At 33.4% G+C, this 14,548-nt stretch overlaps 2 protein-coding genes across 4 annotated transcripts; one reads left to right on the forward strand and one right to left on the reverse strand.

The window, feature by feature from the left end:
• Positions 1-4,277: 4,277 nt before the first annotated feature.
• LOC102598868 (subtilisin-like protease SBT5.3) lies at positions 4,278-10,109 on the forward strand. Its single transcript, XM_006355558.2, has 9 exons — positions 4,278-4,374; positions 4,482-4,674; positions 4,825-5,004; positions 5,543-5,654; positions 7,837-8,398; positions 8,565-8,662; positions 8,748-9,105; positions 9,205-9,418; positions 9,522-10,109. Exons 1-9 carry the CDS (start codon positions 4,300-4,302, stop codon positions 10,055-10,057), a joined length of 2,328 nt encoding a protein of 775 aa, XP_006355620.1. The 5' UTR covers positions 4,278-4,299; the 3' UTR covers positions 10,058-10,109.
• Positions 10,110-10,275: 166 nt separating this feature from the next.
• Positions 10,276-13,692, reverse strand: LOC102578676 (pentatricopeptide repeat-containing protein At4g18975, chloroplastic). Of its 3 annotated transcripts, none has more exons than XM_006355503.2 (8): positions 13,528-13,692; positions 12,823-12,941; positions 12,581-12,662; positions 12,422-12,501; positions 12,180-12,273; positions 11,908-12,051; positions 11,073-11,285; positions 10,276-10,894 (listed from the first exon to the last, which is right to left on the reverse strand). In XM_006355503.2, the coding sequence occupies exons 3-8, from the start codon at positions 12,659-12,661 to the stop codon at positions 10,709-10,711; spliced, it is 798 nt and encodes a 265-aa protein (XP_006355565.1). In that variant the 5' UTR covers position 12,662; positions 12,823-12,941; positions 13,528-13,692; the 3' UTR covers positions 10,276-10,708. The 3 variants fall into 3 exon arrangements, with proteins under 3 accessions (XP_006355565.1, XP_006355564.1, XP_006355563.1); XM_006355502.2 differs by having other exon boundaries at positions 12,581-12,676; XM_006355501.2 differs by having other exon boundaries at positions 12,581-12,689.
• Between the last annotated feature and the right edge of the window lie 856 nt (positions 13,693-14,548).

Raw genomic sequence — 14,548 nt, forward strand, 5'->3', positions numbered from 1 at the left:
CATGAGATCTTGTCATAAACTCTGGAAGCATAAAATGCATTACTATATAAGTTGGTAAACTGATAATAGTGATGTTTGTTTACCATATAAGTGACTTTTTTGAAGCATTACTGGACTAGATAGGTTCTTGTACTTGGTTAATTACAATGTGAAGCCTTCTGTCTTGTCTTGAGATGACAAAAAGCATTGAATCCTAATTTCATGTTAGCATTCTCCTTATGTTAGTCTTGGTGTATGCCCAAGAGTATGACCTAGTGGTTAATGAAGTTGGTTAATACTGCACATGTACAAATTTCGGTGGACCTAAAAATATTAGGTGATTTCTTGATATATGTCTAAGCCTTGATAGATAGGATTATTTGATATCTATGTTGGTTGGAGGTGGTGGTGGGTATCTTATGAAATTAGTCGAGCCGTGCACAAGCTTGAGAGGATTACATCGAACAAAATTGGTCACTTGAACCCTTAACTTTTCAACTAGAACATGCTGTGTCAAATCAATTAAGATAAAAAAGGAAGAAAAAATGTTTAAGCTTTAAATTTCAAATATTATTCTTTAATGGATCTATTAATTTTTTTTTAAGAGAGGCTATTATATCATCCAACTTCAAACTGATGTGATTTAGTAATTATGTCATGATCTTTTCATAATAATAATAAAAAATTATGGTTTCTAAATTTGTAAAATCAAAATTCACATTATATCAAAGGTGGATGCAACACATTTGAATTCAATATTTTCAGTGCGGAGCATGAATTTATGTATAAAATCTCCTAAAATTGCAACAAATTATAGGCAACAGTAAATAATTGTAACGCTAAAAACTTAAATCCTAAATCCGTCTCCGCATCTCATATATACCTCTGACTTCTCTGAAATCGATATATGCATACAGACATTATATCACTTTCAAAAGTCCAACTCAAATCATTCTAATTTTAGAGGGAAAACTTTAATTCTGAAGTCAAATAGGCAAAATCTTAAAAAAGAAAAAGAAAAGGTGGACTTTCTCCTTCTTAATAAAACGCCAAACTAGTTAAGAACAAAAGTAGTGCAATTGGATGCTATAAAAATTCAAGAAACATCTTTTTCCTAGAGTTGATATCTTCACATTGAGAAAAAAATAATGTTGTGACATTCTTTTAGAACGTTGAAATTGAATTGTCAAAAGTATATTACGGCCAAGCCAGAATTTGAAACTTATGGATTTTTAATTCTAATATTTTCTAGTTATTGAGTTCTAAATCAATAATTTGTACATATTCAATGAATTTTAAAGACAGATATAAGATTTGAAACAAAGTTACTGAATTCAAACAAACTCATAGGCCACAAATATAAGATTCGAACCAAAGTTATTGAATTCAGCTGAACCCACAGGCTAGACCCTAGCTCCGCCCCTGCATATATATGGGCATTAGGTAGACTTGTGGAATTGCAGAAGAAGACACAAAGAAGATGTGAGTTTAAAAGTCAGTTGTGCACGCCTGGTCCTTTTTATAGCTACTTCCACTTTTGTAAATTACACATAAAGTGTGGGTAGTGAGCTCCATTCTAGTTTTTTCTTCATATACCACTTACCCATACCCAATTTTGTACATTTGCTTCTTTTATAGGGTGGGGAATCTACAAATAATTCCATCTTCTTTTCTTTTATAATTAAAATTCATTTCTAAATCAGCTTACGCATGCTTTGGTTACTCCTACGTAATGGATATTTGAAAATACACACAATTTAATTGGAACATTATATCATATATTCAAGTGTTCGATTGGAACAAATCATAATTCTAAATGAAATCTACTGACTAAGTTTGAGGATTTTCGACTTACTAAGCCTTATAATAAAATAAGTCACTATGACATGATGCCTGAATTCTGATGGTATATTTGCTTTTAAAAAAAAATTAAAAAAATTGTACTATACTCTTAACATGTGAGGAATTTCGGTTTGAGCTTTGAACTTGTTTCTCATTTGGTGTTTGATATTTATATTAGAACGCAATTAAATTAAATTTGGGATTGCGATCCATTTTGAAAACAGTGTTCCTAATAAGATTTTCTTCATCCCTAAAATTCAAACCCGAGTTTCTTGATTTAAAGTGAAGACCCCACCATCCCACCATAACATGTTGATAATCCACCCAGGCTTACTACATCAGAAGCAATACATGCAATAGTTAAAACTTACTATAGTCTCTTCTTGTAGGGTAACACAGCCTTTTTGATGAAGTTCATGATGTTTCTCTTTCTTCTCTTCATGAGTTACCTATGAAATAAAATCTAAATGAAAAGGGTTTCTTAATTTACTTGAAATTATGTTCAAGATTATATGATGCTAGTTCTTAAGGAATCAAAAAAGTAAAAAAAAAAAAAAACTTTCATACTTCCTAGTCCTCCCTATCAATTTAGGTGACACTTTTCGCTTTTCAAGAATTAATTTGACTAATCTTTAAAATTAAATTGGACAAAATCAACATGATATTTTAAAATTAAAATTTTACATATTCAAAAATATCATAAGTTGTAATTCTTCTCATGTCAATATGATATGGAAAAATATATTTTAATATGTCCGTCAAAGTTTTTATAATTTCAATCCCAAAAAGATTAAAATACTCCATAAATTGAGACAAAAAAAAGTATATAAACTATTAGTGTTTTGTCCTCCTATAACATACAGAGTAATAGCTATTTAGATATATTCTAAGATATACTGACTTACTAAAAACTATATATAATGACACGAAGTAAAATTTTCTTCAGTAATTGCTAATACTAACATTTATTAAAAATCAAAAAGTGGTTACGACATTTTGGCATAAACGTATATATAATAGTACTCTATATATAGTAGAGTAGTATTTATTATAATCATCTTTAATAAGAATATAGTGCAATTCATTTTAAGGTATACACCATAGTACGGTTCATCATTTTCTTTAGTTAATTTGACTCATATATTAAGAGCTTAAAGATGACAAAAATAAAATAAAATACCCTTAAATATGATTAAGGGAATTACAAGGTGTTTAATTAATAGAATTAAAGCTAAAATATAAAATGCTAGAGTAATATCTTTCTTTCAAATCATATTCAGTGAATATTTGGGTGCTTATAAGAAATTATAAATGTTTGTTTGATGTTAAGATGACGTTTAAAACAATTTACTTGTAATAAGCTTTCACTTTTGACTTTACGTTACACATTTTTATCTTGGTCGTTATGAGATTTTAGTCTAAATATATTACATAGTGAAAACGTGAGTTTTTTTGGTTTAAAAATACATTGATTCTAATGAAAAATATACTCGTATACAACACGGTGAATTTTTTTTAGAGGAAATTACGCAGATAAGCAAACATATTAGTTAATTAGCTAATATAGCTATAGTTTGAATTAATTACTACTCGCAACCTATTTTTAGCTATAATTACGTGAGCCTCTCTCAAATCGTATACAAATACAAATACAAATTATACATAACATATACAATTATATAATATATATATATATATATATATATATATATACAAATACAATTTGCCTCTCTCGCTTGCCTCTCTCCTCCCTCTCCCAATCTCGCTTGTCTCTCTCCTCCCTCTAACATGTAGCTACGAATTATAATTAACAAACTATAGCTATGAAACCTAATTAAGTTGTTTTTAGTGGCTATTTCCAAAATTTCCTCTCAAATAATATAATAAGTAAATACAACATACATTTCACAAATTTTCAAAACTAATATAAGAAATAATTGAAATTTCAACTATATATAGTGCCTTTCCCTATCACTCTTTAACTTTGTTTAAAAAAGGAAAAGAAGAAAAAAAAAGTTACACTTGGTAATTTAAACAGGGACAAATAAATATAACTTTGTACCAGAAAAAAATATTTTTACATGAAATACATTTAATTTTCATTTGTTTATTTTGATTAAAATACATTAATTGTAGAATTCTAATTCAAACAGGCTCTCTTTAATTTGGATTTTCTCTTATTATTCATCAAATCCGAAATTGTTTAACTCAAGCCAAAAAAAATTGAATTAATTAAATTAACCTTGATACTTATCATATTAATGACCAAATTACCCTTTTAGATAGAGATTCTCTAGGTCCACAAGATGTCTAAAAAAGACAATTTCATTGGAAGTAAATTAAAGAGGATAGAAATATTCACTCAATTCCAACCAAGATTCTACAATCCTTTTTTTTTGGTTATAAATAACCATTTATTTTGCATATAACACTTCACTATTCATATAATACACAAATCATTGTATTTTTGTAAAGAATATGAATTCATTTTCCACACTCTCATTTCTTCTTCTCCTTGTGCTTCCCCTCTTGGCTTCATGTCATGAAAAACAGGTACCACTATATTTAATCATTCTCATTTCTAATTAATTAATCCTTTCTTTAAACTCTCTAGTTATGTTTTTTTTTTAATTATTAATAATATTTTTATGGTGTTGAAGGTTTATATAGTGTATTTTGGAGGGCATAATGAGGAGAAAGCATTGTATGAGATTGAAGAAAACCATCACTCATATTTATTATCAGTGAAGGATAATGAAGAAGAAGCCAAATCTTCTCTCATTTATAGTTATAAACACAGCATCAATGGATTTGCCGCACTTCTCACCCCTCATCAAGCCTCTAAATTATCTGGTATGCAGTGACAGAATCAGAATTTTCATTAAAAAAGTCAGAAAATGAAAAAAATTAGACGTCTAAATGAGTCGATGATATCTAACATGTTTTACTTATCTATAAAGTGTAATGATGTTAATCTGATAGTATAAAAATTCTTTTAAACAGAGTTGGAAGAAGTGGTATCAGTGTATAAAAGTGAGCCAAGAAAATATAGTTTGCATACAACAAGGTCATGGGAGTTTTCTGGAGTGGAAGAGTCAGTGGCACCAAATTCTTTGAACAAAGATGACTTGCTATTGAAAGCCAGATATGGAAAAGATGTTATTATTGGGGTTCTTGATAGCGGTACATTTTATTTATTTACTTACTATACTTATTTGGTTTATCATTATTTAATTTCCAACATTGAAAAAATTCCCTTTTATTTAAACTTTAAATGTATTTCCAATATGGACACACACAATCTAATTAACGTGTGACTACAGTTTCTCTAATTGGTGATTTGGACAAGACTTTGTATAACGGAAAGGGATATATATAACTCGTTACTTTGTTCAACAGTGTTAACCTATTGTCAAAATTCTACTTTTTAAATGGTCAAGGCGCGACAGAGATAGATTCAGAATTTGGATTTTAAATTCTAATCCTTATTGAATTCTAGAATAATAATTTGTTTATGTTAAATACAAAATTTGGACTAAGGTCTATCGACCTTTCCTACCTGAAATTTAGAAGCTTCGTTCATGTGCTTTCTCCTACCATCACTAAACTAATAATTATTAACCTAGAAAGTGTTTTTAAGTTAATAACTACCAGTTGAATGACCATCCGTTAAAAAAATATTGTATATGTGATGAATGTTGTTGGATGATGCACCATATAGGGCTATGGCCAGAATCTAAGAGCTTTAGTGATGAAGGGATAGGACCAATTCCAAAGTCATGGAAAGGAATCTGCCAATCTGGAGATGCTTTCAACTCTTCAAACTGTAATAAGTGAGTCTTAAATATTCCCATCTTTTTCCTTTTTTGCCTTATCCATTTATTTTTATCTCCATGATGTGATAGTATACCTATTTTGCAATCATTAATAGCCAATCTTGGGTAAGAAAATCTTCAGGTGCTCAATAAACTCAACACCAAACATTTTTTTGTTTGTTGGTGTGTGTAGGTGAGGAATTTCAGTTAAACATAAAATAATTTACTTTACTATATATACATAACACATCTTTATTTTGCTCAATATAGCAAATTGTTTCCTTATTTTATAAGAAAACTAGATGGTCGATCCGTAATTATTTCTATTTTTAGTTTATAAAGAACCTTGTATAATTTCATAAACTAGGTTTTAGGAACCTATCGTCAAGTTATATATCACTTCATGTTTAGATTAATTTTTGGCACTTGTCTCTTGTCTTTTATACATTGACCTAACGTTGAATGAATTGGTATGTTTAGCCGTGCATATATTATAAGTTTGGTAAAAGAGGTCAATTTCAAGGGTTCTGGAACTTGTCTTTTTGTCTTCTATAGTTTATATAAAAGCAATTAAAAATAAGAAAAAAAACATATTATTATTATTATTGTACTTTTCTAATTGGTTGAAGAGAGGTTTTTTTTTTATAGGACAGGACCCATTGGGTCTCCATGCCTGTCATTTGGTGGCCTTTTGATATCAGTGTAATAATTCGAGTATTTGTCTATTTCAATCAAACCAAAACAAGTTATACTGACAAATAGCTAATTGTTTTTTGGATTATTGCTTTGCCATCTTGTGAACTTTGTAGCCTTCCAATGCCTCTAGTGTGCAGTATTACTTTTTTTGTTTGCATACCTGCATGTGTTGTTGATCATGTATGGAGTCCACAGTGAAATTTTAGGTGACCCTTACTTCCATTATTGCACGTATATTCTCATTAGTTGGACTCCAACCTTCACTAAGAAAGTGAAAGTTCAAACGGTCAACCTAAACTACTAGTATACCCGTTTGTTAGTAGTATAAAGTGGCAAAAAAGAGTATTATGTCATTCTTTTCTTACCTTCTTCTCAAATGGCATGGGGTGGGAGGAGAATAACCTAGTTTGTTATTATACTTGTTTGACATACTATTTCCTCTGTCTCTAATTACTTGTCTATTTTCCTTTTTTTAGTTGTTCCTAATTACTTGTCCATTTTGACAAATCAAGAAAGAACATATTTTTTTACATATTATACTCTCAATAAATTACTTTGAAAAAGGCAGAATTTTTTGAAAATCTTAAGTTTTTAATTCATCCATTTCATAATTAATAAGGGTAAAATGATAAACTCACTATGTCAATCATTATTTTCTTAATATGTGTGTTAATTCAAAAGTGGACAAGTAATTAGGGACAGAGGGAGTATCTTTTTAGTCTGTTTTAAAAAAAGTGCCTCTTTTCACTTTTAGCAACACTTTAGTTTCAATTTTCCACCTATCATGTTTAAGATCACAATATTCATGAGTCTTTTTTACTTTTTGAACTTCATGTGCAAGTAAATATAAGTCGAATACATTGAAACGAAGGGAGTATTTTATTTCTCCAAAAAGCATTTCACCATGTTATCATATGGTACCCAAAAAATGAGATTTTGTATACCTTTTCACTAGATTGTGTGGTTCACTCATTTATTTTCTTCTTTTCTTTAGAAGAGAATATTTTATTCATGGTGATTGATAGGGGTGAGAGAGGGTGGGGGATGTGTGAATCATGTCCTTTAATATCTTATCTAATCATATGCGACATCTCTAGAGTGACTCTGTGGGTTCAACTAAATCGATTTCTTTTCGTTGGGGGGGTCCAGTCAACTTCCCGTCCTAAAGAATCGTTGACTAGCTAGCTAATCGAACTAGTGAACATCCTATTTAGAGACAAACTGAAAATCTAGCCTTTCGAATTGTCACAATGCCTGTCTTTCAAATAAAGAATAGGGAGGAAGATGGAAGACCTTTATTGCCATAATCTTTCCTCCAACTTGTTTTTGCCTTGCAAGATAACGTCTTGTTCTTGCGAATAAATTTAAAAATGTTTATATGTAGTAAGAGTACACTTATTCTGAACTTACCGACTCTAAATGATAAATTTGCCTTTCTTAATCATGTAAGATATGAGAACTTTAATATTTATTCTACTATGCTACTTTGGGACTTCTTTTGCAGGAAAATAATTGGAGCTAGGTACTATATAAAAGGTTATGAACAATATTATGGCCCTCTAAACAGAACCTTAGATTATCTATCTCCAAGAGACAAGGATGGACATGGAACTCATACATCATCAACAGCAGGAGGTAAAAAGGTTCCAAATGCCTCTGCCATTGGTGGCTTTGCATCTGGCACCGCCTTGGGTGGGGCCCCACTCGCACGGCTTGCAATGTACAAAGTCTGTTGGGCTATTCCAAGGGAGGGGAAAGAAGATGGGAACACTTGCTTTGAAGAAGACATGTTAGCAGCACTGGATGATGCTATTGCAGATGGTGTTGATGTTATTAGTATTTCCATTGGAACAAAACAGCCTCAGCCTTTTGATCAAGACAGCATTGCAATTGGAGCACTTCATGCCATGAAGAAGAATATAGTTGTATCTTGTAGTGCTGGAAATTCAGGGCCTGCACCTTCTACATTGTCTAATACAGCTCCTTGGATTATCACTGTTGGTGCAAGCAGTGTTGACAGGAAATTTTTGTCACCAATTGTACTAGGAAATGGCAAGAAATTCATGGTAAGCCGAAACTATTACACACGTAACACAAGAAAACATGAGAAGAAACATGATAATCTATTCAATTTTTGACTACTCTTTCATCTAAAACAATTAAACGCTAGGATTAGAACATGTTTCCTAAATTGAAGCCGTTCTTCGTTTTGTATGTTATGCATGAAATCAGGGACAAACAGTTACACCTTACAAGCTGAAGAAGAAGATGTACCCTCTAGTTTATGCCGGAGAAGTGATCAACACTAACGTAACCAAAGATTTAGCAGGGTACTCTCCTTCCTTCCTTCCAAGTTTCAATATTTTTCACGTGATTATATCAAACAATATCTGAACTTTTGCAAAAACATTTCAGGCAATGTTTACCAGGTTCTCTTTCGCCAGAAAAGGCCAAGGGGAAAATAGTAATGTGCTTGAGAGGGAATGGGACAAGAGTAGGAAAAGGCGGAGAAGTGAAAAGGGCAGGAGGAATTGGTTACATACTAGGAAATAGTAAAGCAAATGGGGCTGAGTTAGCAGCAGATGCTCATCTTCTTCCAGCCACAGCAGTGGACTATAAAAGTGGAGTTCAGATTCTCAACTACATCAGTTCTACAAAGTCCCCTGTAGCTTATATAGTCCCAGCTAAAACAGTTTTGCATGCTAAACCAGCACCTTACATGGCTTCATTCACTAGTAGAGGTCCAAGTGCAGTTGCACCGGATATCCTCAAGGTCAGAGTTTACAATATAAGAAACTGAAAGACATTTACCTGATTTGTGATATATGCATTGTCTTCTAAATAAAAATCTGATTTTGTGCTCTTTCCACAGCCGGATATCACGGCACCAGGGCTGAATATATTGGCAGCATGGAGTGGAGGATCATCCCCTACGAAGCTAGATATTGACAACCGTGTAGTTGAGTATAACATACTCTCAGGTACTTCCATGTCTTGCCCTCATGTTGGTGGCGCCGCAGCACTTTTGAAGGCTATACATCCCACTTGGAGCAGTGCTGCAATAAGATCTGCTCTCATAACCTCAGGTACCTTTAACTGCCTCTGAAATTCGTCAGGGAATAGAAGTTGAACTCTTCTTTTGTCCATAAATTTCCACTCTATACTGATTTAATCAATGTATATTTTCAGCTGAATTACAAAATAATGTTGGTGAGCAAATAACTGATGCATCTGGGAAGCCAGCAGATCCATTCCAGTTCGGAGGAGGGCATTTCAGGCCATCAAAGGCAGCAGATCCTGGACTTGTCTACGATGCTTCCTACCAAGACTATCTTCTCTTCCTGTGTGCCTCTGGTGTTAAGGATCTTGACAAATCCTTCAAGTGTCCTAAGAAATCACATTCGCCTAGAGACCTAAATTACCCGTCTCTGGCTATTCCAAATCTCAATGACACTGTGACTGCTAGAAGAAGATTGACAAATGTTGGTGCACCAAAGAGCATTTACTATGCCAGTGCCAAACCTCCATTGGGATTCTCTATTGAGATTTCACCACCCGTCTTGGCTTTTAACCACGTTGGCTCCGAGAGGACGTTCACTATCACAGTGAAAGCTCACCGTGACATGATGCATAGAATTCCGAAAGATCAGTATGTGTTTGGATGGTATTCCTGGAATGATGGAATCCATAATGTTAGGAGTCCAATTGCTGTAAAATTGGCATAAATACTCAAACCCATAGCAGTATAGGGGTATATAATGCTCTGTTTTCCCTCAATTGGTGCACATAACTTTACTTTAGTTACATCTGAAGCAAAGATATCTCGCTAGAGAATAAAATCAGTGCATTTCTCATTTCTATCCCAATGAAGTCTCAGTATGAACTTGCTTCCCTGCAGTAGAATTTTGAGAATGTAACATGGAAAAAAGGTGTCACGAGCCGATGAGAAAATTGAAATTCAAGATTTGATTGATGACATGAATACTTTATAAACCATTATCTCTGTACAAGAAATTCAGATACAAACATGTTAAGACAAACAGAACTAAAACGAATCTTTGTACTGAAAAACCCAATGATATCAGTATAACGGGGAAAATCTCTTTCACTATAAGGTGTAGTATGGTTTGGTAGTCTTGCTTCCACAAAAGAAATCAACTGCGATGAGGTTACACTTTCATCAATCTTGTTGACTTCTAGTTATGTCTTGTATCATCAGCCAAGTAGAGTCTTCGTATTCAAGACACGATCTCACCAGGGATTTATCAACACAACTACAGCAACTTGGATTTTATCTGACATGAGTATTTTCCAGTATGTATAATATCAACCAAGTAGTTATTGCTCTTCCCCCATGCAAGAAATATAACTTTTATTCACTCCATATCTCTTCTCACTCTTGCTCTTTCACCGTTGAAATGGACATATTTCCATCTGCTTTGATACTTTTTGAGAACCAGTTTTTGCTTATCTTCTTGGCCCAACATCTGGAAGGCTCTTGCAACTCTTCCAACTGTATCTTCATCTGGTTTCACCCCTAACTCCTCCATGTCTGCAAACACCTGAATTTTCAAGAAGCATGCTTCAAAAAATAGAATCAAACTTTCAACAGTAGAGGAAATCCATTATGAAAGATAGAAGTGAGGATAATCCACAGCATCACGCTGTTCTGCAGAGAGGGAACCGAACAAACAGTTATACTTGAACCAATTAGGAAATATGCAAACAAATTTCATTTACCTCAACTATCTTATCTGGCACATGATGATGATCATACAATGAAATCATCCTGGAGAAGAGCCGTTTCGAGACAGACCGCGTGCTTGTATGCAAAATCATATTCCATAACGTTTCTGCTTCATCTACCCTATTGTCCATATCAAATGCTAGCAGAAGTGCATCATAGGTTGCCATTGTTGCACCTTGACCTTTGCTCAACATCCACTTAGCAACCTAAGCATAGAGTGTTAAAGAGTATCATTTAGTGACAAATGGCTATTCTGAAAGACTTCAGTACACAATCAAATTAGTCACCATGATCTGTCTAACAATTAAGATTCACATATACTCAATTACACGGACCTCTCTTTCCTACCAAGCCGTTTTAAACATGCCCCGACAATCCAGAGGAGTAGAACTAAATCTCAGTATCACCAAGTTCAGTTTCTACTTCCATGTAGCCAGTAGTCAATACAATCAAATGATACTTGTCAAATTGATTATGAACTACAACTACATCAAGGGGGATGGAAGAATTGACGTCGATTGAGTAATGACAAGAGATAATCCACACAACTGGGAAAATTAAAAGTGCAACCGCATCAGAGTTCTTTGTCTTGCAACTTCAAGAGGAAATGACAAAATGAAAAAGCCTGAAGCAGAGACTCCTTGTACTAAGTCAATTTGATAAGTAGTTGAATACGATACTTATGAAGCTAAGACGAGGCTTGTAATGGCATAGCTTGTTGACAAATGATATTTATCACTACAAAGCTTCATAAGTAATCAAGGCAAGATGCTATCAAATATACCGCCCATGCTAAAAATAACAAAATAAAGTTCCCAAGCATCATACTTGAATTACTCGTTTCCACAGCCGCTGTTGCCTTAAGATTCTTAGAGCCTTAGCAGCTGCAATCAATGGAAACTCTGCCTCCCATGCAATCCATTTATCTAATGCACCATAAACAGACTCTTTCTCATTTGGAAGTCCAGAAATCTGTCCATTTACATATCACAAAGAAACAGAAGGCAACGTCAAAATACGTCTACTTCAGGTATACGAGAAAACATACCTTTCAGTGTGCAAACTATAGTGATTAGCCAGAGTAATTTGAAAAAACTTACAATCCGAACAAGATTCAGCGCTTTTTGTCCAGATCCAGCAGATTCTCTTTTCTTCCATAGGTGATGTTCTACTTTTCCAGCCTTCTGAACTTTCCTGCATCCACACCGAGGATATAATGTTTTAAGAAGATAAAAAGAACATATAACATGAAATTCAGCTTGACATAACACTCCATAGGATATAATCAATTACTTCAAGAAAATGAGTATCTGTTATTAAACAAATGTGTAGCATTACTTACTTCTGATCAGCAGTATCAGAGATAGTAAGAGAAAGTTCACCCTGCTTCTTGGAATCTTTAAGAGCAGAGGTTACATTTAACTGCATATGATAATAGAACCTTAGACACTGAGCAATAATCTGTATCAAAAATAGTCAAAAAGGAGCATCTCACTCCAACCTTATCCGATAACCCGGTTGAGTTTATTCCCTTAAGCAAAATGTTGCAACTGAAGAAGTGAAATTGTAGAGAACCTCCCATTCTAGCACAGCAGTTCTAAAAATAAATTCTTCCCAAATATACGCATCAGGGGACTCTCATAAGCAATAATGGTTCTTAAAGAGGCAAATTACAAAATTTGTAACTCAAAACTATTAGCATTAACTGACTTATATGTAGAAAAAAATTCCAATATGTATTACCAGTTTCTGCAAGAATGATAGATAATGACGAATAGCTGAATACACTTGGTTGTGGAGCCAAATCTCGTATTTAACCAGATAAGGGTCGACGGACGGGCCTATTATCCCAAGTTTCGAAGCTGCATCAGCCGATATTTTGTCATTAAAAAAACCCCGAGAAAGGAAAAACTGAAAACTGAATCGATGCAGCAGAAAGTTATCATCTGTTGGGTCTTCAAATTTTAGCTTCTGTCTTTCATATAAGCTAAAAATTGAGAAGAAAAATCATAGATAATAGCAAGCAACCATAAATTCTTAAAAAGCTCATCTATGGCTGCAATCCTTTTCTTTCCTCAATTTTTAATTTTACTTTTTGGTTCAAAGCTCGCTATACTCTACCTTCCCCAATGAGATTACAATAGGTATGTTGTTGTTGTTATTTTTTGGTTCACAACTGTGGCTATAACAATTAAGAGGCTAGATTAATGTAATCACCTCAACTTAATGACAAAAAAGCTGATAATTATAGTACTCAGACAGCCATTAAGCTCATATACTTGATTCAGTTTATCATTTCAATGTGATAACAATGAGATATTTAACAATTGTAAGGAAAAAAACAGAGTTCTGTGCTACATAAATAAAGTAAGTGGGAAGATAAAATCAGCATCATTCAGTGATTAGCTTCATCAATAAAAGGGATTAGAGAAAAACGCGGGAACATACAGTTTCATTTCTCAGTAGAAACTACTCGGAGTGAGTTCGCCGGATAAAGAAACTGGGTGAAGGAAGTGGCGGCCGGCGTAGAGTTGTGGTGGTTCGATAGATTAGACCGGAGAAGAAGCTCGAGAAGCTATCGTCCTTTCAAATTGGCGGGTCGGAATGATTTGGAGTTTGAGATCCGACTTTGAATTATTTGGGCTGCCATTGTTCCAAGAAATTGGGCTTATAAGCTGTAATATAGGACTGGCCCAATCCTTGCAGCCCACTGGTTATTATTTTTCTTGGTCTTTTTTTTGTAAAAATTATGTAAACCACATAGTATAACATACAAATTACATCATATCCCTACTCTTTCATAAATTACAGAAATTCCTTTATTTTAATACCTTTCGGATACATAATTGGGAAGCGCGGATACTTTAATTTAGAGATTTCTGTTATCAATTTACTGCGCTAAATTAGGGACTAAAAATAGAAAATATAATTAAATCCCACAAATCAAGGGTACGTTTCTTTCTTCAAACAATTAGCCTTTCACAAAAATGTAACAGAACTTGAAGATTTAAATTTCAAATTGTGTAATTGTGTCTCCCATTTCATCCAAAAAATTGCAGAAGATTGATTAACAAAATTTTGCATCAAAAATTTGTGAAGATTCGAAATGAATATTTCGATATTGTTAAGGCATTCGGGAATATGGGAAAGTGATGTTAGTTACGAGCGAGTGGTTGGAGAAAATATTTCGTTTGTGAATCTTATTTCAGCCATTACAGCTGAATTGGTTATTGATGAATTGAAAAAAAACATCGAGATAAGATACGTTGTGGAAGGTAATTAGTCTCCATTGTGTATTAGGAATGATATGGGAGTGAAGTTATACATAGAAGTGAAGAAACATGAGGTAGGATTCGGTTTGTATCCACTATGCATTGATACAACGGATAAAAGTGATGAAGAGATACAAAATTTCGATCCAACCACAAGTGCAATTGTGTGTTTTAAAGGTGGAAAAAGGGACGCAAAA

Source organism: Solanum tuberosum, unplaced genomic scaffold, assembly GCF_000226075.1.
Source record: "Solanum tuberosum cultivar DM 1-3 516 R44 unplaced genomic scaffold, SolTub_3.0 scf00204, whole genome shotgun sequence".
In the NCBI taxonomy this organism is placed as follows: Eukaryota; Viridiplantae; Streptophyta; class Magnoliopsida; order Solanales; family Solanaceae; genus Solanum; species Solanum tuberosum.